This window comes from Hoplias malabaricus, chromosome 18 (genome assembly GCF_029633855.1).
Source record: "Hoplias malabaricus isolate fHopMal1 chromosome 18, fHopMal1.hap1, whole genome shotgun sequence".
NCBI classification, from domain to species: Eukaryota; Metazoa; Chordata; class Actinopteri; order Characiformes; family Erythrinidae; genus Hoplias; species Hoplias malabaricus.
In genome coordinates this window covers 8,542,697-8,569,181 of record NC_089817.1, presented here as the reverse complement: position 1 = coordinate 8,569,181, position 26,485 = coordinate 8,542,697, and the positions used below count along the sequence as shown (strand labels likewise).

General features: G+C 40.3%; 1 protein-coding gene across 1 annotated transcript; it reads right to left on the bottom strand.

Annotated features, from left to right (window-relative positions):
* Window positions 1-1,813: 1,813 nt before the first annotated feature.
* On the bottom strand, window positions 1,814-26,485 carry grin3a (glutamate receptor, ionotropic, N-methyl-D-aspartate 3A). The gene is made up of 9 exons (XM_066651018.1): window positions 25,629-26,485; window positions 14,304-14,905; window positions 8,489-9,539; window positions 8,243-8,388; window positions 6,035-6,150; window positions 4,450-4,601; window positions 4,158-4,322; window positions 3,911-3,981; window positions 1,814-2,712 (listed from the first exon to the last, which is right to left on the bottom strand). The coding sequence occupies exons 1-9, from the start codon at window positions 26,349-26,351 to the stop codon at window positions 2,376-2,378; spliced, it is 3,363 nt and encodes a 1,120-aa protein (XP_066507115.1). The 5' UTR covers window positions 26,352-26,485; the 3' UTR covers window positions 1,814-2,375.

Below are 26,485 nucleotides of genomic sequence, written 5' to 3'. Positions count from 1 at the left end.
CTGTGACATGCCTTGGTCAAAATACCACAAGGATCAAAGAGCAGAGCACTGTTCTCCCTGCTCCTATAAATTATAACAAACTGCTGTTCAGTTCAACACAGAAGCGAAGAGCAGAAAGCTCTTTTTATTTTATTTGCGATCAGTTCTGTTCTCATTTTCTCCATATTTAAAAAGTACTTATTTCACTGCCAATTCTTGAGTTGTTTTACTCTTATTAACCCCCGTCTTTCTGCCCTCACATAAACACATATTCAGCACTGTGATTGGAGAGCCTCAAAAAAGGAGGCGAGGCAATTGTAAAGACTCTGCACTCTCTGTAAGTGCATCACAAAATCAGAACTGCTCATTTTACCTATTGATTTTTGCCTTAAACAGAAAACTAAAAACCGATTAAGTCTTTATTTATGTGGCTTTTTCCCCCTTAAGTGTCCCCTAAAATGTATAGTTCACTGATACTTTAGAATAAAGTCACCCACCTTTGAATCAGTTTCTGCCTTGTAACTCATCCACACTAGGCACAGAAGAAACAATGACTGCAAATTTCCCAGAATGCTCTGTTCCAAGTGTGACAGTTCATAATCCTACAAAATAAATACTATTATTATTAATATGTCCATAATTTACAGGGTGAGTCAACTGTCACAGGACATCATTTTATTTCAGAAACGAGAGGTAAAATGACACGTCTGAGTACCCCAAGTAATGGGTGAGGGGGGCTATCGTTTAGGCGATGTCCCGAACATGGCCGCCATCTTGGATGAAGGGCAAGTTTTTTTTTCAATGGGAAGGTGGTCATGTAGCATATCAAAGAAGCCCAGAATTGTCTCAGAAATCGACTGCCTGGTCAAGTCTGTAATGAACAACAATTTCTGAGACAATTCTGGTCCTCTTTGATATGCTACATGACCAACTTCCCATTGGGAAAATCTGCCCTTGATCCAAAATAGGGGCCATGTTGTTGACATAGCCTAAAAGGCTCCCTCACCCATTACTTGCTGGGGTAAGAATACATGTCATTTTCCCTTTCGTTTTTGAAATAAAACTGTGTCCTGTGATACCTGCCTCACCCTGTAGAGCACAATATTAATGTTTGTTCACCCAGAACGTTTGTTCCTCCCATGCAACAGCTGCTATGAAAGAATGCTTTAGTAGGAACAGTACAGATAGATTAACTTACACTAATTTGGTCAGGAATCAGTCATAACTGTGTCTTACACCTCAGTGTCTGCCAAAATGGTTTGTTGTGGAACTCAGAAGTTGTCAAACTGCAGGCTGTATTGGTTAGTGATGTGAGAGTTTGAGTTAAGGGAATTGATCATCTACCCTGGAAACATGTGTAGCGACTCAGCGTGAATCCTATAATTTAAGGGCTTCACTGTTTTTTTTTCTGTTGAACAAGCTGGATTCTGTCAAAGTATGATGTTGTTTGGTACAGTATTTGAAGTGTGTTTACTGCTCGTGCTCTGCCTGCAAGCTGGACTCATTATACCACACTGAATATGAAGGGTTGGCTCTGATGTCTGCATATCCACAGGGATTAAAGTGCATACAGTCTATACATATGTACTGAAGCAGCACAAAGCCTGAGACGCTGCTGGCTTTAAATCAGGTGAAATATTAACAACAGCACTTCAGTACCTCTGCCCTTTTCTTCATTGTGTAGTGTACCTGAAAATGAGGCCTAGGTGTGTTCACTGTAGTAAATCCAGCCTCCAAAATGTAGTGTTTTTGCAAATCCACCAAACCAATTTCAATGTAAATGAACGATGGGGATTCACCACTTTCAGATATCAAGGTATGTCAAAGCTCGTTTTTAATTAAGTGTCTGGGAACCCTTTCAGCAGGTCACAGTTAACACTCCCTCGTTTGCAAACCAGGAGACAGCATTCATGCTTTCTTCTGAAAAAACGGTTTAGCGCTTTATATCATTATGCAGGAGGTGCTACCAAACATCACACTTTTGACACCTTAAATAAACGGCTGTCGTTTTGATACACAGAGCGCTCTCCCCTTGGACAGTCAGACTGTTTTCAGAGCAGTCCCACACATACAGAAGCTACAGTACCAGTGAAAGCAGAGCTCTAGGAAAATGCTGGCTGGATCCCAATATCCTAAATCCTCTTTTGTCCTTCGTCAGCATCCTTTTTCACTAAGGGTCCAGTGAGAAGTCAAAAGAAATCAATACAGAAAAATAAGAAAAATAAAAGTGTCTTTTTAAAAAAGAAGAACAAAACCCCACATGTGCAGAAGAACACACTGAGACAGCCTCGCCCCCTTAGGAAGCAAATATTGAAATAATCCACCATTAGGTCCAAGTGTCTGAATGCGTCAAAGTGCACGAAGAAGTTGAGCCACAAAAAAGAGCCCCCAAATCTCTAGGGCTCACTTGCCATTTTTGTTTGCTGATACTGCTCCAGCTCTTTTTTCTTCTTCATGGCCAGCTGGAGCTGCTGTTTGATGATCTGGATCTGTGACTCCAAGTCCGTCAGCTCCTGCACTATGGGGTTGCGAGCCAGGCCCAGCAGGTCTGTTTTCCCGTTGGATGTGGCCTGCAGGGGCAGCTGTCTTTTCACCGGCGGGGGAGGCAGTTCTTTGCACTGTAAACACTCCACGTCATTCTGCTGCCCTTCCTGACTGGACAGGTGCCGTCGAGCGCAGATGGAATTTTCTGAGGTATTCCACAGTGGCTGCTGGTTATTTCCGATGTTGCACCTTTTGTGGAGTCAACAAATAAAAGCACATGGTCAGTAAGCACATCCAGATGTCTGCAAACTTCAAGAGGAATAGCGCTTGTCCTAAATCACCGAGAGAACAAAATATTACAGTAATTTGATGTGAAATGGTTCAGTATAGAGAAAAGCCACAGTGGTGGGAACCAAGATTTTCGTTTACTAGCCGTTCCAGAATAGACAGCACACCTGCAATGTCCGCAACAAAGGTTATGTATACACCAATCAGCCATAACACTAAAATGACTGGTCCATTTTGTCAGCTCCACTGACCACATACATACATTTTGTAGTTCTGCAATTACAGACTGTAATCAATGGTCCTCTACAAACCAGATATTATTTGTTTGGTGGATCATTTTCATTGTTGCTGTGACACTAATGTGGTGGTGGTGTGATAGTAGTAACACACTACCACTACTTTACTTTTCGAACCTTTTCCAGAACTGAGCATTTCACATTAAACCACCCTCAAAGACTTTGTTAGCATGATTGAAATTAGCAATCTGGGAAAAAGGTCTGTTATTGTTGTGCTACACAAATATAATTAAATAATTATTATGTATTTGATGACAGGGACTAATTTAGTGAATATTTATATGCTCTATTTTTATTCTTTACCAATAAGCTCATCTCTATTTGAACTATTTTCCATTTAATTGGTTAGAAACGTCGTGTCAAATGTTCTGCATTAAAGCTTTCACGAACATATCTTCAAAAACACATGGTAACTCAAAATATTGCGTCTAGATAAATACTGCCTTCGCAGGTCTGCATGCAGTATTATCATAGAGCCTTGAAGGTTTGGCCTTTGAAAAGCAAAACAAACTGCTATTTGAGACATTTTGACCCAGTAATTTGATTTTTACCTGGTAATCCATCCATATTAGTGAGCGGACATACTGAAATTGATTTTGGCATGGACTCAACATCCATTAGTTGAAAATACCACAAAGGATACTACGCTCAGTTTGCAGCTGACATCCATATGGTTAATGAGAAAGAATAACATTTCTTTTTCTGGGCCTGAATAAAGAAAAAAAAACGCTATGTGGTATAATAACCAAAATAATTAACACAAACTTTCAGTGTAAAACCTAAAGAGCTTAGCTTGCCTTGGTGTTAATTAGCGTGAAGATAAATGGGTCTCAGTACGTGCTGTGCAATAATTAACTCCTTACCTTTTTTCCGGTTTCGCAACCGTCACTAATTTGTCTTCATTGAAGGTCGGGTTAAGTGCTCGATGTAATCTCTGACAGGACAATCATATTATGTGTAATGAAGGGAAATGGAGAAACACCAGTTGAGAATATGCTAATACAGTTACCTTTTATCCACTCAGTGTTTCATTAAAGCTTTAATACATCATTGAATTCTAATTCAATTACAGTCATTACAGTCAACATGAAGGAAAACAAATGGACTCACTTGACTTGTGTGGAGCCAGTACTTGTACTGGGGCTTGTTTTGCATTCTGGGTATCACCCAGCGATGAACAATGTGTTCAGCAATGGTGGTGAGAAGAGACAAGGCCACTCCCACGCAGAGCATTACAAATAACCCTGAGAAGTGTTTGATCCCCATCTGTAAAGTCTGGATATCACAAAACACAGTAGATTAGAATGAAACACAAGCACAGCCCTACAGAGCTCCAAACTCAGCACCATATGAGCTGATATGATTAAACATAGAACAGAAAAGAGCCAGTCGTTTCTGTTACCTCTGTGACGGCGAAACTTCTTTTACCACAGGGCACCACTTTGTACCACTTATCATGCAGCATGTCCATAAATCCATCGGACTTGTACTGACTGACCAACTCGGAGATGTTTGAAGTCAGAGGAGAATTCTGTTTGAGACCAATGCCATAGCCTGTGAAATAAATAATTTGAAGGTTGCTTGGTTACATAAAAAATGAAAACTCAGAGAGAGTAGATGCATATAGACCTGGATCTCAGCTATGCCCTTGTTATACAGTCAGTCAGTATAAGATTAATCATCAGCAGAATAAGATCAGATATTATGTGTTAGATATTTCACAAAATTGTTTATAGAGCAAAATGGATCATGTGATTACAACAGTAGCCACCTGTAACCTAATGTTAACAAGACAATAATAGTTAGCTAGGTCATATTCTAGCATTAGTTTGTCTTAAATACTCATTTTCAAAAACACATTTAACATATACCTACATGATAAAAGGTTTGCTGATACCTGCCTATCCATTATTATTATTATTATTATTATTATTAAATCATTTGCTGTAGGTGCAGGTTCTACTTTTCTAGAAAGTGTGTGATGATTTGATGGCATTCAGCCTTTATCAGCATTAAAGCTACCACTCAGAATGATGCGATTAATTCTTCCTCCTGTAGTGTAGTGTAAGTGGTAGAGCGGTTGAGCACAGTACTGAAAGTGGATGTTTACATCCTCTGTTAAGGTGTATTTTTTAGCGATTGGATCATGTTTGTATATTACATGATCACATGAAAGCTGAGTCATTGCGTTGTGATTGGATTGCAGTCGGATCACCACATTTAGAGGATCATGATCACATTTAACACAAGTGTAAATGAAGTGAACTTCTATATCCATATACGATTGCGTAAGTAGAACTACATCTGCTTAGTGCTGACAGAGGATATACCAGACTGGATTTGTCCCCAAACCAACTGCCTCCTTACACTCTGAGCCGGTATGTGTCCAAGCCAAGCTTACTGATTTGTATAACTATGGGGTATACAGAAGCAATACTTCAAAGTGTTATTGTGTCATGTCTAGTACTTATACATATGTTTTATATAACAAATTATGTTTGTAAACCTTGTAATTTGGGGAGTATTGTTCCTTCCTACATTGTTTTTTGATAGGTTTCGGCCTGAAGCATTTTTAATGTCCTTTATGCCTGAAGATTCAGTGTATTTTATGACAAGGCAAGGCATAAAGGAAACAAAAAAATAAACACTACAAATGCACTGTTAAATATATAATAATATTTTGCCAGTAGCATTACCTTACAAGACACATGTAGAGGCATTTATGTTTCAGTTAATAAATAAAATACCATCAAATCAACTCTCTGATTTACTTTCTATCGTCTTTGATTTTTAAAATAAATAGGTGGAATTTCCATTTCCCATTATGCATTATCCCAGCAGTTCTGGTGGCACCAAACTCAACATAATATATCTAGTAATTGTAAGAGCCATTTACTTTTTTGTACGCACTTGGGGCATAATTATGTCCACTCTGTAACTGGACGTAAGGATTTATTATAAATGAAAAAAGCCACATATTTACTTGCCTTCAATCGCAAATGGCTTCCCCACTGTGAGAGTTTTGCAGTCAGCATCAATGGACACTTCATAGTCTAAGAGAGCTTTGTCCATGATAAAAGCATCTAGTTTCTGTGGATCATCTCTGAAATTACATACGGAACATGGCTATTATATGCAGATATTCAATGCTTTGAAAAAGTCACACAGCTGATGTATGTACTGACAGTTATTTTAAAAGGAATCTCCTTTTGTCTGCAATACCACATACGCACACTGTGTTATTTGACGTGAACATCTACGGTTACCATAAAAATACTCTCTGACGAAAAAACATTTTAATGTGTTCCAAATGATAAAAGCATCAGTACAATAAAGTGTCTATGTGGCTTGATAGTAACATGGATTATGCATGTGACAAGCCAAGCTTCTGTGCAGCAGATATGCACAAATTTATCCTGTGCAATTTGAAAAGCATGTTATCTTGGAAACACAGTTTGCAGTTGGATTTTAGAAAGGACCTGCATTGCATTTTATGTACACTGCCCTGAACTCTAGGATGGCCGTTCCTCTTTGCAGGGCTTATAACATACACACTAGTAATATTTTGAAAGCAAAAGGTGTGATCTGAGGACAGCCACAAAATCCAAATTCACAGGTTGTGAAAGATCAAAGGGCCACTCTGAAACAGAAGATGTAATCAAGCAAGATGAGTATTGCTTTTTCTCAATTGTCAGAGAACTATATGTGGTTGTATGCTTGGACTCCCCTGGACAAATTACATAATTTGTTGATTTTCTGAGTGAAAATATCTATGCACATCCTCTACATGGACCTAAGTTATATATGGATTTCCCCCCTGTTTATTAGCTATATTTAACATACTGAAAATAAATGTGGCTATTGCACATCACCCACATTATTTTTTATTGTTTTCCCAATATTTCAAATACAGCAAATGAATGGTATTTGTGAGTTAAATAATGTAGAACTGTGTTAGTTGTCAAGAACTACGCTCACTTGTAATCAATCATACACATATTCTGAACACAGGCACCAAGACTTATTCACACGACTGTTAAGATTAAATGACATAATGTGCTAAGTTTCAAAGCTAAAGTTAAATAGAGGTGCCATTCACTGCTATCTAACAACTGTGCCTTTCTAATTAGGGCTGCATATATGAGCATTCATTCACAGTGTAAGTATTAACTTCCTAATTTCTGCATCAGAATATTCACAGAATCTTTACATAAAAAACATGTATACACACACAAACCAGTCAGCCATATCGTTAAGATGACCACCTTGTTTATGCACCATCTGTTGAACCGCATACTTAATTTGGACCATTTTACCATTTTGCATTGTTAGACTGCACTGTATTTTGCATATAACTGCATTGTATTTATGCTACTGTTTATTTAGCTGGCTGCTAAATTTCCTTTGAGACCAAATAAGTGTGTGTCTATCTATATCTCTCAGTCATGTTCAGTGTTGCAGTGACACTGCTGTGGTGTTGGTGTTAGTGTGTGATGTGCTAGTACTAGTGGATCAGATACAGCATTGCTGCCGAAGTTTTTAAACACCTCAGTGTCCAACCAAAACTACCCAGGCGACAGTGTCCTGCATCCACTGACAAAGAACTGGAGGGCGACCAACACAAACTTTTTCAGCAACAGATGAGCTACTCTCTCTCTAACTTTACATCTGCAGGGTGGACTAACATGGTAGGTGTGTCTAACAGAGAGGATAATGACACATTAATACACCACCACGTAAGTGTCGCTGCGGCGCTGACGATGATCCACTACCCAAATCATACTTGCCCTATGATGGTTTCTGGGGGTCCTGACCATTGAAGAGCAGGGTGACGTGTGCAGGAAAATGTGGACTACAGTCTGTAATTGTAGAACTACAAAATGCTTTTGTGTGGTCGGTGGAGCTGATAAAATGGACAATGACTGTAGATACAACGAAGGTGATCCTAATCCAATGATTTTTCAATATATATATGTTTTTTTTTTATTATTTTAACATTGTAAACTTCTCTCTTGGATGGAGGAGAAATATTAATTTGATGTTGGATCCTACAGCGTTCAAAGAGTAAAACGCTGATCCGGCTAGTCCTATTTATAATATTAACTGGACATGTAGAGGACGACTTTAGAACATTCGGTACATTACGTGTCTGAAGCCATGATCTATACTACTTAGCTGTAATCTTTATGACTCACTTAAGGTGGTCTATTCCATCGGGAGTTGTAGGAACATTATATCGCCTCATGTATTCATGCATCTCCGGAAAGCTTTTTTTCACATAATCCTCAGCACTGCTCTCCCGCACCGTCCCGAACCGGAAACCCTGTGATGGATGGTGGAGCTTAAAGGAAAGAACCAATACAGTTAGTATAGACAATGGTTTTAAGTATGAAATGCATCCACCCCCAAGCCATCGTTGAGAAGGAAAATGGAGCTCTTACCTTGGGATCATGTATACCTGAGAGCTGCTCGTATGTTTTTTCGCCCACCATTACAGCAGCTAGATTGGCTGTGTATGTAGACAGACAAAACAGACAGAATATGGCCCAGAGGTTCATGAGAAACCTTCCTGTCCAGCACTTGGGTGGCTTAATGGCAGCTGTCCTGCCAAACAAAATGGCATAGCAGACATTAAGTGCTGAGGAGAAGGAGAATACCCGGTCTCTGTTCCTCCCCTTTGGGGTCATCCCAAAAGGACTCTTCCATTCATATAGGGTCAGAAACACTGCCGTCACATGTAGCGACACGAATATTCCCAGCCACATACTCCAGTGCAGAGGCCACATAAAGGCTCCGATTGGTGCAGCTGTGTCTCTAGTCCTGACCAGGATACCCAGGCTTGTGGAGAAGAAAGGGCTGGTGAAGTCGATCACTTGACTGCGAGCTGAATTGATGCTAAAAGAGGTGACTGCCAAGTGCGCTGCCCCACTCATGAGGTCCCCCACGAGACCTGTCCAGCGGCCATTCTTGTAGGCACCATATTTCCCATCTCCCACAATGTAGAGGTCAAAGTCAAACCCCATATCCTCAGCTAACTTTTCCAGCAGGTCAATACAGTAACCGTAGCAACACTTCTTCAGCTCCATGGGCACGGTCTCATTACCACCCTGAAGCCCCTGGAAGAGACTCTCCAGCAGTGCTGTATTGTTCGTTAGTGGGTCCAGGCAAAGCTGACCCGCAGGACACTGGCCATCATCGTCCACCTCGCGAGTGAACACAAATGGATGCTCCACCAAAGTGACCACCCTCAAATGCAGCCTTGAGGAATGCCTCCAGTCACCTCCAGGATAAGACTGTCTCTGACTGGACCAAGCTCCATAGTCCATCACGACTTTCCCGCGCTTCCAACTTCCAAGACGAGTCCACATGGGGTTGCCTATAGGGTCGTGTTGCAGGTTCCAGATGAAGTGATGGCTTTCAGAAATGAGTGTTGATTCCTCTTGAACATGAATGTTGCCACTCAATCCATCAAATGACATGTTGGCCATGAACCTGAAACACAAGTAAAGGCAGTTTCAGTTATCTTGTCTGTTCTTGCTTTTTTTTGAGAAATGCAGTAGCTTTATATACAGTATGCAAAGCTTTGCATATTTCGATGATTTAATATTAAACAATTAGTATATTGTACATAGAAACCATTTTACAACACATACCTGCATAATCATGTTTAATTTGCTAAGTTTACCGTTAAAAAATAAATAAAAATGTAGCCTGTGCTATAAAAGTTGTTACATTTTATTTAAACTCAGTAAATATCATTAATGGGGACATATTTAACCATTTTTCTCAAGTTAACACAGTTTCATGGAGTCTCAAATCAATGTCTGTGGTATGTTTGGTCAGTTATATTTGGTTGGGTATGCAAGGTTCAGAATTATCACTGTATTATTAAAGTGTGCTTGAAATGAGGCCAATGTCTCTTTAAAGAGAAATACAAAACCAAGCATTTGTTGTAGGAACCAAATAATAACAGGCAAAATTACATATTCCATCACTAACTTCCTTTCTTACTGTCTTCCTTTCATCAAGCTTAGTGCTTTACCTCTTACAGTAAAATCCTTGCATACTAGTTTTGTGTCCACATGGATGTACTTAAAACAGCAAGCATCTGATAAATGTGAGGCTGGGTCTTCTGTTTAGACTAAACTTTAGATTTTTACAAAAACTGATATTTAGGAAGATATTTGTGTATTTAACATTGCAGTTCCAGTCACTGTGGTAAACACTGAGATGAGAGGATGTTGTCTATTGTCATATAGATAGTAATCAATTGATTATTTTGATGTTTGAAAAATTTAAATACAGGTTAAACAAATATAGATCTGTATAAACAGTAAACTCTGCACAGCCTTGTTTTTCTCTTTTCCTTATATAAAGTACTAAGAGTCGTCATGTGAGAATAAGAATCATTTCCTTAGCTAGGAGTAAATTTAACAGGTAGTCAGTACTCACGGCTTCATAACCCTCAGTTTTGATGTTTTAATGGAAATGTATTTGCTACAAAGAAAAAAAAATGAGGTCCATTTTAAAGTCTAAGCACCAGCGATATGAAAGTGTCAAACAAGTAAATACAGTGGAATTTGAGTTCCTAACTTGTGTTTATTGATAGTCAGAAAACATGTTATTTCTTATTAATTCAAGGAATAAGGTTTAAAAGACCGTTGGTCCCCCTCCCCAATGGTGTTCGGAAACTCTAATAGGCGTCTTGCCTGTGACGTAGATGGTGGACAACAACTCTAGAAGCTGCACTTAATTTAATGAAAATGACGAAAATGTGTGTTGTTTTTGGCTGCAATCATTGAATGTACAGTGGGACATCTGCACAAATGGCCCAAAGATCCCAAAATATCCAGAAAATGGACTAAAATTGTCAACTTTAAACGGACACTTTGGAAAGGACCATCCGCTCACTCCGTTATCTGTAGCTCATTTCACTGGCGCTTTTCCAACAATATGGGCATGTAAGGACACCAACGAAAGGTGTTCAAGAGCCTCTGTAACATGGAGGTAAACAGGGTAAGGACACTTACTTCGCCTGTTTTAGTTGGTGTTAGTTAACGTTAGCTTGACTTGCTAAACTCGGTGGCTCAGATTATACTCGGCTACGTAGCTGCATTACGGTGAGTTTGTAATCCTTGAGTTTTTTGTTTTTAGCACACTTATTTGTCATTAAAAATTAAAAGAAATAACAAAACTAAACCACGTGTTTAGCAGCAGCAGCTTGCCCATAGTTAGCTTTATTTTCACTGAATCTTCAGCCCCCAGTGTGAAACAAAACAAACACAAGTCACGTGTTTGGTTCAGCTGCATCTGTGGGACAGTTACTAACTGACATGGCTGACTCTGTATGTGTATTTTACATGCCTACACCGCAGTAAGTGATAATGTGAAAACAGTTAAGAAATGAGTTAATTGTTGCAATCCTTAAATGCAACCTAAAATATTGTGGACAAAATCTGTGCATTCCTCCTTATCTATACCTTATTACAACAAACATACTGTAGCAGCAAAGAGCAGCTGCAGTTTCTCTTTTTTTCACCCTAGCTAAAAAGCAGCTGTGTAGACAGTGGTAAGACTTCTTGAATCTGCAGTGATAATCGAGCTGAGTATCTGTAATGAAGCCCCTGTGGTAGTTGAACAGGACAAGCCAGAGGTTTGCTTGACACTGTGCATCTTGAGAGCCTGCAGTTGATATGCTGCTTTTTTGAGTGTGTCAGCTACCTGCATAGTGTCGTGAACTACAGTGCCTTGTGTTTTTTTTTTCCCTGGGATCCTTCTGTCTACTCACTATGATAATACTTTCCATCTACCAGGTTGGGTTTTTTCTTTTTCTGGGCTTATCCAGAAAGAGCACATTCTGACCTCTCATATTCTCACATCTTTTCCATTTTAGATGTAGAGGTTAATCTCTGTGTGCAGTCATAGGTCAATCATAGGTGCAGTCAGCAGCGAGCTGTCATTCAGAGACTGTGGGGAAACTGTTACATCTCTAATGTCACACACCTTTATGTATCTCTGCATTTTTCCACTTAACCAAAAGGCATGAAATATTTAATCCTTCCAATTTTTTGACAGAAAATCTGAAGTCTTTTTTTTGCTAGCACACATTTTCTTTCTTGTCTCAAAAACTTTACTTAAATCATCTCAGTTTCCAACTGTAAACGTGTGTGTTTGAAAATCTACTTCTAAAGTAAGGCGATATCCAAAATGTCGTTCTGTTTGGTCTTCTAAAGATAAATATGTCTCACAGTGGCGCTTATCTTGACTTTATTCATGACAGGACATGGTCCGCTGTTTTATATTCTGCCAAGTTGTGTGTGATCTGTATGAAATCCTGGCAGGCCCCAGGCATTGCCCTAGGCTTCTCACAATAGTGTGATACTTGTTTAGCAACTAGTGAAGTCAAACAATTGTTTGTTGTTTATGTTGTTTCTGCAGTAATTCCAATACAAGATTGTGCTTATAAATCTGGAAGCGTATGTGAAGCCTGATTAGCTTTTAAGACATATTTAAAGTACCCCTTGAGTCATCATTTAAACCATAATTCATTGTTTGTGTTGAATAATAAATTGTTAAATATTTTAATATATTAAAATCAAACCATTAAAATGCCGTCAGAGCATCCCTAAAGCTTGACACTCATTAAGAATATGAAGATTTATACATATGCACAACTATGCAAATTGCAAACACTCCAAACCCCACGCCAAACTCCACTCCCCAGCAGATTATGCTTTTACCTCAGGTGAGTGGTGAATACAGCCTCTCTATGTGCAAACCTAAGCTTCCAGTTAAAACTAAAATCAGAAAAATAACTATGACGCTAAAATTGAGTGACAATATCTAAACTAACAACGGCACACCCAAACATATAGGTATGGTCATATGTTAATTGTGATTTCTCAGCACCAAATGCAAAATGAAGCTTAAAATCTAAGACATGGGAAGCACGGCAGAGGTTAGGTTCATCATCAAAAAATACCTGGATGGAGATTTTTTCTCCTCAATTTCTATCCATTTTTTGAGGCCAGGAATGAGTGTAAGCTCTGGAGACACCATGGCAGCTGATCCAACAGCCTTCGTGACAAGCTCCAAAGCATAACTTAGCCTTAACAAAGCTTAAAGGAGCCTTAATCAAACCTGTGCTGAGATATGTGGACCTGTAGCATGCTACCACTACCTGCTGCTAGGGCAGTTCTGCTGTATATTTGACACTTTATACTTTATTTTTAAATACCCTCATCTTTTATTTATTTTAGCTAACACGTATACAGTGCAAAATATTTCAAACAAGCTATGATTGTGACATCATAATGTTACACAGCTGTAAGCAAGTTCTGTCCTGATCCTATCTGACTACTGATTTCACACAGGGAAGGTGCTAAATCCAGTGTTGCTTTAGACGATGTGACACTACAGTTCTAGTCCTTTACTCTGTAGTCACAGCTCACGAACATGTCAGTGACCATTATAACATTATAAAAATGTCAATGTCAGCATACAGCAAAGCTTGAAATGATGTTTGTTTTGATTTTTCAGCACCGAATGCATGATGTGAAGCTGAAAACCTAAAACGTTGGAAGCACATCAGATGTTAGGTGAACCATAAAATTTACCTGGACAGAAATTTTCCTGAGGTGAGATTTTTCTCTTCAATTACCATGCAGTTTGTAATGCCAGGAATGAGTGTAAGCTCTGGAGAAACCATGGCAGCCGATCCAACAGCCCTAGTGACAAGCTCGAAAGCATAACTTAGCCTTAACAAAGCTTAAAGGAGCCTTAATCAAACCTGTGCTGAGTTATGTGGACCTGTAGCATGCTACCACTACCTGCTGCTAGGGCAGTTCTGCTGTATATTTGACACTTTATACTTTATTTTTAAATACCCTCATCTTTTATTTATTTTAGCTAACACGTATACAGTGCAAAATATTTCAAACAAGCTATGATTGTGACATCATAATGTTACACAGCTGTAAGCAAGTTCTGTCCTGATCCTATCTGACTACTGATTTCACACAGGGAAGGTGCTAAATTCAGTGTTGCTTTAGACGATGTGACACTACAGTTCTAGTCCTTTACTCTGTAGTCACAGCTCATGAACATGTCAGTGACCATTATAACATTAAAAGAAAGTCAGCATACAGCAAAGCTTGAAATGATTTTTTGGATTTTTCAGCACTGAATGCATGACGTGAAGCTTAAAACCTAAAAGATTGGAAGCACATCGGATGTTAGGTGAGCCATAAAATTTACCTGGACAGAAATTTTCCTGAGGTGAGATTTTTCTCTTCAATTGCCATGCAGTTTGTAATGCCAGGAATGAGTGCAAGCTCTGGAGAAACCATGGCAGCCGATCCAACAGCCCTAGTGACAAGCTCCAAAGCATCCTGGACGTAGTGGTCCAGAGAGGGCTGCCCCATTCTCCCATGTGCCAGCAAACCCATTGGCAGCCCCTCGGTCCTTAACTCCTCCACATTTTGCGAATCGCCTATAATCCAGTGATAGTCAGGCAGTGTTAACCTGAACTTTTCCACAGTCGTAAAGATCCTTTTTATGTCCCGGATATCGCATCCAAAAGTCACTATGGTGGACGTAGGTTCTTTGATGGAGTCCAGCTGGCCCTGCAGGGATGTCTGAAAGTCGCCTTTGTAACTGCTGTTAGTGGAAATGTTGACAACCGAACCCAGGTGAAATCTGGAGTTGTTGCGGAGCAGAAAGACGAATCTGGAAATATTCAGCTCCTGACACATCACCAGGCTGACATCATACCAATTATTTAGGGACAAGAGAGAGAAGATTAGATCTGCCTGAGGAGTTGGTGGATTCTGCATGGCCATCTGGAAATGGAGGGGGTTCTGTTGGGTGAGAACAAGAGGGAAAATCATTACAGACATAATGCAGCTTACAGTCCACGAGAATCATTTAAACGTTTAAGAACATTAGGTTAAAAGGTCAACATTTTCATACTTTTCCTTTTCAGATCAAATAAAACTTTATGTAGACTTAAAATGCAGAATTTCATTCACACTGGCATCTGGTGTATCACAGAGTTCAGTGATCAGTACCATACACGATAAACCCATATTTATCAGCCGTATGAAAGCAGTCATCAAACGATTTTATATTCATCCTTTTACTCTGTGTCTTCATTAACATTGAGACAGAATAATTGCTTTTGATTGCACATGACGGCTTTCTGTATTCAAAGAGAACGTAAGCAATTACCTGTAATAGCATGCCGTATTTTGGTTCAGTAACTAATACAATTCAGCGGGTTTTATTTTAGGTTCTCTGATGATGCACTGCTGTTTGGGTGAATAATGGTAAGGTCTTTCCAATCAGAAAAACCTAAATACTACTCTATTATTTCTCCCATTTTTCTCAAAAGTTATGATTAACAAGGTTATTCACATCAGATTTGATATAAAATGATGAATTGTAGGAAAACTTGCTGTGATTAGTATAATGTGCTTGGTGTAAATTTGTAAAGTTAGAGACAGTCTTTTTCCTAAGCTCTAAAGGTCTAGTATTGGTCTACACAACCAATAACCTCAAATCACCCTTCTTATGGGAGCAAGTCCTTCACAGAGTCTGCTGGATGAAATGTTGAGCCCATCTGTTTCATTTCCTTTGGGAGCCACATTTAAGTGACAACAGAAAACAGGGTAATAGTAACTGATTAAAGTAATGTTTTTCACAGATGTATTTCAAAACGTCCACATAAAAGGAGATTTATTTTCAAGTTATTGTGAAGGATAGCCTATTGACCATGCCTACCAAAAACTGAAAGTATTTCTGAAGGTCTTAACAGCTATCTCATAGTGAATTATATTCCACCTGTATGTCTTCCCTGTTTTATTAAATGTTCATAAATAAAAAATACTGTTCTGTCTACATCACATGTTTGATGTGTGCTACATTTCTGATGATGAACATGAGATGTTATCTCATGACACTTAATCACTAAGGTATTTTTGTTGTTTGAAACAACACTCTCTAAAATCTACAAAGACTCACATATACTGTTCACCTAACATCAATCTGACAATATTAGAATAAAAATCATTAAGATTAAATAAATCAGAACTGGTGATGGTCATGATAATTTAGCTGATGTATAATTTCCACTATATAAACACTATATATATTTAACAAAATTGTTGTTTTTTTTTGTTTATTGTACGCAACTATTCAAATACATCATTGCTGATAGCTTCCTGAATACTGACAGTCACAATCAATCAATAAATAAATAGATAATTAAATACTGCCATTACTGATGCATGATACTCAATAAACATGGTAATAACATTTATCATTAACTTTAACCATTCATATTAAATTTTAAATACAGCCAAAATATCCAAATCATTACAGCCTATTTTTCCAACCAAACTGGGGGAACTGGAATATCTGGAACTGGTTTGTTTCTTATTTATCTAACTGAACCTTTAGGGTATCTAGTGGAGGAAAGTATGAAAGTATATCTTTTATACTATACTTATTCTATACTTATTCTCCCCTTACAAAACTTGATACATCATTTTAACATATCATTTTTATGTTGACGAGTTGACAGCTTTATCTCTCTATTAAGCGGAATGTCTTCAGAAGATTGGAAAGTTTTACAGAATCTATTCATGCTATATAGGGTTGGATGAGCTGTAATTTCCTCAAATTGAATGAGGGAAAAACAGAAGCACTGGTTCTGACCACCCAAGGTGCAGCCAATGAATTAAAGAAGAAACTTGGTTCCTTGACTATAAAAACAAATCCTTATCCTAGAAACCTCTGTGTCATTTTTGATTCTTAGCAGAATTGGTACAGGCTTGTTATTTTCAATTGAGAAACATTGTTAAAATCTGAAAAATGCTTTTCCTTCCAGGATACAGAAAGGATTATTCATTCTTTTTTATTTGCATGCCTTGATTACTTTAATGCTCTCTTTACATGTCTTAGTCAAGGGGCAACGGCACAGCTGCAATTGGTTCAAAATGCAGCTGCATGAGTACTTACTAGGACTAACAGAAAGGAGCATATTTCTACAGTACTGGCATCTTCTGCATTGGTTGCCTGGTTCTTTAAGGGTGCAGCTTAATATTTTGGTTTTAACATACCAGGCAGTACATGGTATTGGTCCAGAATATATTTCAGACACTTTAGTGCTGTTTTTCAGTGCTAGGGCACTAGGACTAGGATCCTCTAGTCAGGGGATTTTGGTAGTCCCTAGGACAAAGCGAGAATGGAAAGGAGATTGTGGAATACCCTGCCTTTAGATATTATACTTACTAGGTAAAAGGAGACTTTTAAAAGTAAGCTTAAAACATATCTGTACACGTTAGCCTTTGTTCCCTGTATTATTGGTTATTAGAAGGAGTTGCATTGTTTATATGGGTTTGCTTATGTTTTATGTGTGTTCCTATGTGGCTTTTTATTTTATTGTATTTAATTTTAGTCATTAATTATCTTATTGATTGTGAAGCACTTTGTAACCTGTCTTAGAAAAGTGCTATATGAATAAATGTTTACTTACTTACCAAATTGAATCAGAGCAATTTACACAGTATGAAAAAAGGACAAATGCCCAAAAACACTCCAGTGCAACAACCTTCTTTTTTAAAGCCATTCACAAGATGTTTACATCAAATATAATTAGTCTTACTAAATTTGCTGTATGTTTCAAATGCACAGCGTGAATCAATTACATAAGAAAATATATATACGGCCAGTTTGGCAAAGGCCCACAGTCAATCTATAAACTTATTCAGGGTATTACTAGATTTTATCAGCGTAGCAAGTCTCCGATATCCATATTTCCCTCTTTAGTTCAGTCTATTACAAGACAGCGGCACTTTTATCTCCATCCATATTCCTTGCCATATTGCTTCAAGCAGGAATTTGCTTTTAACTGTCACGTTATATTTGTGTTATGTCATCTTACACATCTCACTGCCAATTCACATTACACAGAACACACTGAATTTATGCATTTAAATTTCTTATGATCACAGGTTTTATCACAGGTTTCCTGTCAGAGTGGTTTAGAATATTTTTTGGACTGTAGGAGGAAACCGGAGCACCCGGAGGAAACCCTTGCGGACACAGGGAGAACACAACAAACTCCTCACAGACAGTCACCCGGAGTGAGACTTGAACCCACAACCTCCAGGTCTCTGGAGCTGTGTAACTGCAACACTACCTGCTGCGCCACTGTGTCACCCGTACAATAACATTCATTCATTCATTCATTCATTCATTAATTAATTATCTGTAACACTTATCCAGTTCAGGGTCGGGGTGGGTCCAGAGCCTACCTGGAATCATTGGGTGCAAGGCAGCCCACCCTACCATACACCGAAACCCACTAATGGTATGGTTATAAATGGCATGGCCGTTTACACAGATTCCATCATTTTAACTGTTACACTAGTCACACAGTTCTATACCATACATGAACACAAACAGGAGACATAGGATTGGAAGGGAAAAGAAATCTAGTGGGGTTCAAACCCAGGGCTCTTCATCTATCTTCAGCACACACAAGTCACCACTGTAAAGAGATATAAACAAGGACCATTGGGGGCTACACGAGAGGTTAAGTACAACATGTCACCAGTGTTCACTGTGTATGGACACGCCCAGAGACATTTTCCTGAAGTCAAGGTTTGCAAGCTTTCACCTAGGCACATGTAAACAAAGACCTCTCTGACCAGAAGATGGTGCTAACTTCAAGAGATCTGACAGCCTGGAACATGGCCTTGAGGGAATTTGACAAGAAAAAAAATCATAGGGATAGAAAAGGACAGCTTTAAAAGCATATATTTAGTGCTCAGAACATATATGACTGAACTTCATATATTCTAAATCACTATGACAGGAAACCTGTCATAAAACTGAGAAATTTAAATGCATTAATAAACGCACTAACACTGCAATTTCACCTGTGCGTCTTCCTTCTGATATTGATATATAAAATACAATGTATAAATTGGGACAAGGTACAGTGCAAAGGAATATATCATTTTAAATTTACGAGCAGGATATGAATAAGTCATCAACAATCAATTTAAAGTATAGGTCAAAGCTAATCATCTGTCTGGTCCTGATAATTTTAATTTTGGCAAACGGCCACTCTTATTTAAAGGATGCTGTTGTCATCATGCAACCCCAATTAAAGAGGAGTTGTGTCCTCCTTTGCTGCAGCAACAGCCTCTACTCTTCTGTGAAGCTGTTACACTAGATGCTGAAACTTTTGTAGAATGTATTTGACTGCTTTTAGCAGTCACAGCTTTAGTCAGATACTGATAATTGGTTGGATGATTAGATTTAGTCTGAAAATACTGTATGATGCTACATCACTCCAAACTCAACACAGGGAGATGTATACACTTTTAGCCTGGTATTAGGAATGGTGAAATTGGGCCATGTGAGGCTGCTCCACAATACTTTTTATTGTTGTAGTGTTTTATCGATTTTGTTTTTATACCCCACACCTTCTGCTGAAAAAATTTGGCTACAGATTTTTCCAGCAACAATAACACCTGTCACTTTAAACTAAAATGGAAGCTAAACTAGATACTAGAGGTGGGCGATATGGCCCTAAAATAATAAATATTTCAGGGTATTTTTGTGATATGACCAAAAAACAGTAAAAATAATTTTATTCATTCAACACACTATAAAAACAAAATTAATTTTATATGAATTATATCAATTTAATTATATAATTAATTAATTCATTCATTAATTATCTGTAAGCGCTTATCCAGTTCAGGGTCGCGGTGGGTCCAGAGTCTACCTGGAATCATTGGCCGCAAGGCGCGAATACACCCTGGAGGGGGCGCCAGTCCTTCACAGGGCAACACACACACACACACTCACACCTACGGACACTTTTGAAGCGCCAATCCACCTACCAACGTATGTTTTTGGACTGTGGGAGGAAACTGGAGCACTGTGGGAGGAAACCCACGCTGACACAGGGAGAACACACCACACTTCTCACAGACAGTCACCCGGAGGAAACCCACGCAGACACAGGGAGAACACACCACACTGCTCACAGACAGTCACCCGGAGGAAACCCACGCAGACACAGGGAGAACACAACAAACTCTTTACAGACAGTCACCCGGAGGAAACCCACGCAGACACAGGGAGAACACACCACACTCCTCACAGACAGTCACCCGGAGGAAACCCACGCGGACACAGGGAGAACACACCACACTCCTCACAGACAGTCACCTGGAGGAAACCCACGCAGACACAGGGAGAACACAACAAACTCTTTACAGACAGTCACCCGGAGGAAACCCACGCAGACACAGGGAGAACACACCACACTCCTCACAGACAGTCACCCGGAGGAAACCCACGCGGACACAGGGAGAACACACCACACTCCTCACAGACAGTCACCCGGAAGAAACCCACACAGACACAGAGAGAACACACCAAACTCCTCAGACAGTCACCCGGAGGAAACCTACGCAGACACAAGGAGAACACACCACACTGCTCACAGACAGTCACCCGGAGCGGGAATCGAACTCACAACCTCCAAGTCCCTGGAGCTGTGTGACTGCGACACTAACCTGCTGCGCCACTGTGCCGCCCTATATATATAAGCTTTAATTTAAATTATATTCATATACATTTTATTTCAGTACAACTCTAACAATTTTAAACATTCAGAAGAAACAACATATAAATGTGTAAACATTTGCTTATTTTGTAAACAACTGTAACTTACCAAGATTCTGACATTGTACAAAAAATATTTAGAATATTGATATTTTATTTCAAACCACCTCCACACGACTGAATTCACTGTTGGAGGAAATCTTTGAATGCAGAGCAAAAAAAAAAACATGCCTAAATGACTCACATAATGAATGTACGCCATATTACGTGTAACTACATTACGTCATTATGTAAACATATCAGAATATCATAATATTGATTTTTTTTTATTGTTTATGAACATTTTTGTGATTATTATTATAGAGCTGAGTATTATTGCACACGATACGATATGGCACAGCCCTAGTAGATACTGATACGTTAATACATTAATGGTGATATCAATATCAATATAAATGTGATATCAAATCCATGACCAGTTTAAAACATGTGCGGTCGGTATGGAGCATATGTTTTAACAAAATGTTAAAAAAATAAAGCAAGACGATATTCAGTTTTCAGCAGGTCCTTCCATTGGTATGCATAGACTTCTGGCTGATAGAGTGGCCTCGTATTTATTGGTGAATCCAAATGGCCTGCGTCCTCGATCAGCCTCTGGGGTTCCCAACCTGTTGTATTGCTGCGAATGCTGCAGCAGATGTTGAGGCTCCTGTTCATGCATATGCATCGTGCTCCTCTGCGATTCATTTATATACACAATTCATGCACCCGAAAATAACTGACAGAGAAGCCACACGAGACATAAACCACTACATCACTGGTCACTCCATCACACTCCACTGTGATTCCTACATATACACAATTCATGCGTCCAAGAATAACTAACAGGAAAACCACTTGAGAACTTAAACGCTACATCGCTGCTCACAAGGCATCACTTCTCAGGTCCAAGTGGAACAACATGTCCACTCCATTTAAGGTGCAGTCAGTCTTGCTTTGTGTTCTCTCTGCTGGTGATAAACTCAATTCCCTGGGAACCATTTGTTTTATTTGTACCACACAAGTGACAAATTACTCTTACAACACAAAACTAAGATTGTATCAATTACAGTGAAGGATGGGGTTGATGTTGATATCCAGTAGTTTGAAATGTACAAGCAGTTTATGTTCAAATGTTTTTAGAAAATGTCTGTAACAATGTAGGCTTGCAACACATACAAGTAGTGAAAGCGTGTAAGGAAAAAAGAATTTCTGAACTACTTTGACTGTTTTCTGGAGTGATAGAGCACTATCCAATACTTTAAGGATGAGTAAGAATGAGGGACATCATTCAGAATTAATCATTTTTGAATGCCATCAAATCAGTCATTTCAAAGAAATACTGCAACATTTAATGTAGCACAGTGCCTTCCAAGAATATACCCTTCATTTCAGAAGTTTGCATAAGCATTTGTCCTTATACAATTGGCCATAAAGTGTATTTAAATTGTGTTTATACCTCAGTTAAACATTTTCTATTTTAAAATAAATTGTATGTTTCCTTAAGCCCATTGAATGTGTGTGGGTGTGGTATAACACATTCTGTACTCTGCAAAGTAAGACAATAACATTCATTCATTCATTGTCTGTAACTGCTTGTCCAGCTCAGGGCCACGGTGGGTCCGGAGCCTACCCTGAATCACTGGGTGCAAGGCAGGAACACACCTGGGAGAGGGCATCAGTCCTTCAGAGGGTGACACACACGCACACATTCACTCACACACACACAACTTTCTGAGTTGCTCATCCACCTACTAACGTGTGGGGTTTTTTTGGACTGTAGGAGGAAACCCATGCGGACACAGGGAGAACACACCAACTCCTCACAGACAGTCACCTCCAGATCTCTGGAGCTGTGTGACTGCAACACTACCTGCTGCGCCACTGTGCCACCCGTACAATAACATTAATTTATTCATTCATTCATATACTGTAAGCGCTTATCCAGTTCAGGGTCGCGGTGGGTCCAGAGCCTACCTGGAATCATTGGGCACAAGGCGGGAATACACCCTGGAGGGGGTGCCAGTCCTTCACAGGGCAACACACACATTCACTCACACCTACGAACACTTTTGAGTCGCCAAACCACCTACCAACGTGTGTTTTTGGACTGTGGGAAGAAACCGGAGCACCCGGAGGAAACCCACACAGACACAGAGAGAACACAGTCACCCGGAGCAGGACTCAAACTCACAACATCCATCCATTATCTGTAACCGCTTATCCAATTTAGGGTCGCGGGGGGTCCAGAGCCTACCTGGAATCATCGGGCGCAAGGCGGGAATACACCCTGGAGGGGAAGCCAGTCCTTCACAGGGCAACACAGACACACACACATTCACTCACACACTCACACCTACGGACACTTTCGAGTCGCCAATCCACCTGCAACGTGTGTTTTTGGACTGTGGGAGGAAACCGGAGCACCCGGAGGAAACCCACGCGGACACGGGGAGAACACACCAACTCCTCACAGACAGTCACCCGGAGCGGGAATCGAACCCACAACCTCCAGGTTCCTGGAGCTGTGTGACTGCGACACTACCTGCTGCGCCACCGTGCCGCCACAACAACATATAACATTAAATCATTTATTAATTCGTTCATTCATTTTCTGTAACTGACTCATCCTATCAATGGTCCGGAGCATACTTGGAATTACTGAGTACAAGGCAGGTACACTCCCTGGACAAGGTGCCAGTCCACCATAAGGCATCACACACACACACACCAATTTTTACAGCCAATCCACCTACCAATACATGTCTTTGAACTGTGGGAGGAATACGGAGTGCCTGGAGGAAACCCACACAGGTACGTGGAGAACACACAGGGGTTGAACCTACTACAACCCTGGGCCCTGTAGCAGTGTCGCAGCAACACAGTGCCACCATGCCTCCTCCCACACACAATCTTGCTATATTCTAAGTAGAATGTCAAATCGGAAAAAAATTTCAAGTTAAATTTTCAAGAGAGGGCCATAAAAAAGGCTAATACTTAAAATCAACTTATATATTGGCCTCAGAATGAAGAATCATTCCAAATTAAACCTCAAATACATAGAGAGAGAATTATGGTTACAGCCTCTACAGGCCAGTGTACAATTTTACATTACAACAATCAGCCATAATTTTATGACCACCTTCTAGTTTGATTCTCGCAGATCCAGACCATAAAGGAGAATGTTGTAGTTCTACAATTACAGAATGTAGTCCATCTGTTGCGCTGCATACTTTTACCCAGTGTCTCCCTTCTGGACCCCAGAGGACCACCAAAGAGTAGGTATGATCTGGGTGGTGGATGATTCTCATCACTGCAGCGACACTGACGTAGTGGTAGTGTGTTACGTGTGTTTTGCACTGGTAGAAGTGAACGAGACACAGTAGCTCATGTGTTGCTGCACTGTTGGACACTGGACACAGGACACAGGACACTGTTTACTGGTTATTTTTGGTGGATGGACAATAAGGGGGTTTAAAAACTCTAGTAGCAATGCTGTGTCTGATCCTCTCCTACAAGAACAAAACACACCACCACATTAGTGTCACTGCAGCACTGAGAATTATCCACCAGTCAAACAATACCTGCTCTGTGGGGGTCCTGACCATTGAAAAGCTGGGTGAAAGGGGGTAAACAGCATATGCAGAGCAACTGATGGACTACAGTCTGTAATTTTAGAACTACTACGTGCTCCTGTATGGTCAGTGGAGCTGAGAGAATGGACAGTGAGTGTAGAAACAAGGTGCTGGTCTTAATGTTATGGCCGATCAATGTATACATCCCAACCCTTGTAGGTCCACTCTTTATGTACTCAGACATTCTATTTTTCAGTTTGCAGAACCAGCACAGAAAAGCATGAAATTAAATATGACACTCTAGGGTAGGTGCAGTTAATGGGGGCATCTATGATTGTGGGGGAAATTCAATTCCCTCTGAGTTGTTTACGTTCAGAATCTCCACCTCTTTTAAGTTGTGTTTATAGTTGTTTGAATGTGTCTGAAGTCTAACATGTCTGTAAGTATTTATTCACTGTTTGAATTACCACAAAAACACAAAAACCTAGCATACCAGACTGAGACCGTTTTATTTTATTTTTTAACTAATTTACAGACAACTGACAGTGAGGAAAACATCTGAATTTTATTTTAAAAAAGTGTTTGTTGATTACAATCATAATTGTCACTTTTAAGGTCACAATTCCCAATGCCAAGTGTTGGCTAGAGGTGTATAAACCCCTCCAGTAGTGAAACTTCATTCTCTGAACAGCTGGAGGTACACCCAATAGCTCTGAGGGAAGCCGGACTGGTGTTTATGATTTACATTCTCGCTTTGGTTGTATCCTCAAGGGTACATCTTCAATAATGTTAAAAAGAAAACAGAAATGTACTAAGTTCTATTTTATCTGTAGATTTTAAGCCTCCAGCTTGAAAGTCCCACTCTGAAAGGTTAATAAGATGGGTTCCTTAGGTTTGTGACATAACAAACCCTGGCTGTCTGGATCCACCCGTTTGAGACTATCTTTGGAACACCACAGTTTTAAAGCAGGAATTCTTACCGACTGGTATTTACATTGAAATGCGTGTTTGACAATAAACAACCTCATAGAGACATGTTAACAAGGTGAAACTCCATTTTAACGTTATGGCTGTCTTTAATAAAACAGAAAACGGATAAACAGAGGTACAATACACAAACATACACACAGAATTTCTGTGCCCCAATGACTATTTTTACAGCCTCTGTGCCACTGAAGTGACCCCCCCCCCCCCCATTAGTTAAAAGCACAGGAGAAAACCCCAAGCTAAAGCTAAAGAAACATTACAACTTAAGGTCTCCAAATTATTAACTAATACAATATAAAGTAGTAATACGACAGAAGAAATAACGCCCTACCTCACTCTGTCGCTGAAAGTGTTTCTGAACGAGGCTGACGACTGGAATTTGAAGCGTTGAAGAAATAAACTCCAACTTCACCAACTCGTCCCTGTTCTGAGGGAACGCCATGATGGCGGCGACTCCTTGGACGACGACCGTGTGGCAAACGCTGTGTAGAAACGAGACCGGGTCTGAAGAGGAGGACGAGGAGGAAGAGAAGGAGGACGAGAAGGAGAAGGCAGGCAGCTCTCCTAGTCCAGCTTCGATGGCCATTACTATCTCCAGCGAGAGATTGAAGGGTAACAGCCCGGGGAGGCGGTTGAGGGTCTCGGTGGCGAGCAGAATGGAGTCTCGCGGCAGAAACACTTGTTTGAGCGCGTTCTTACTTTTCGCGCCTTTCTGGCCGGCGCCTCCAGTCCTGGCGGCCTTGGCGCTCAGCTCCGCCGCGCTCCTGGCGCTTATCTCCAGCTCGTTCTCGCCCGTCTCTCGCTCCCAGTCCCACTCCCAGTCGCGCTCAAAAGTTTTCGCCGCCCTCGGGCCCTGCTGGGGCTGCCGCACGGAGCGAGGCTGCAGGTGCAGCGCTCCGACCCGCACCGCGTGGCCCACGCGCGTCAACACCTGGCACGGTTGCGGGTGCGCGAGGCAGACGGCGGGGGCGAAGACGAGCACAAGAAGGGGCAAGAAAAGCAGTAGCAGCAGCAGGGGCAACAGGGGTAACAGCACGAGCCCTCGAGCCGTCATTGCTCAGCGCGAGCCCGAGGTGTGGAAAGCTCGAGGGTGGGGTAAAAATAAATAAAAACCAAGCACCAGCACCACGACGGCGCGTGTCCGAGTGAGTAGCGCCCTGTGGCTCCGCGCCGAAAGAAGAAAGACAC

Coding starts and splice junctions, on each gene's coding strand:
- grin3a (XM_066651018.1), bottom strand. CDS start 26,351: ATGACGGCTCGAGGGCTCGTGCTGTTACCCCTGTTGCCCCTGCTGCTG. Junction 9,540..14,303: donor TCAGGAAAATTTCTGTCCAG/GTAAATTTTATG, acceptor CTTGTGTTTCAG/GTTCATGGCCAACATGTCAT. Junction 2,713..3,910: donor GTTGCGAAACCGGAAAAAAG/GTAAGGAGTTAA, acceptor ACTCCACAAAAG/GTGCAACATCGGAAATAACC.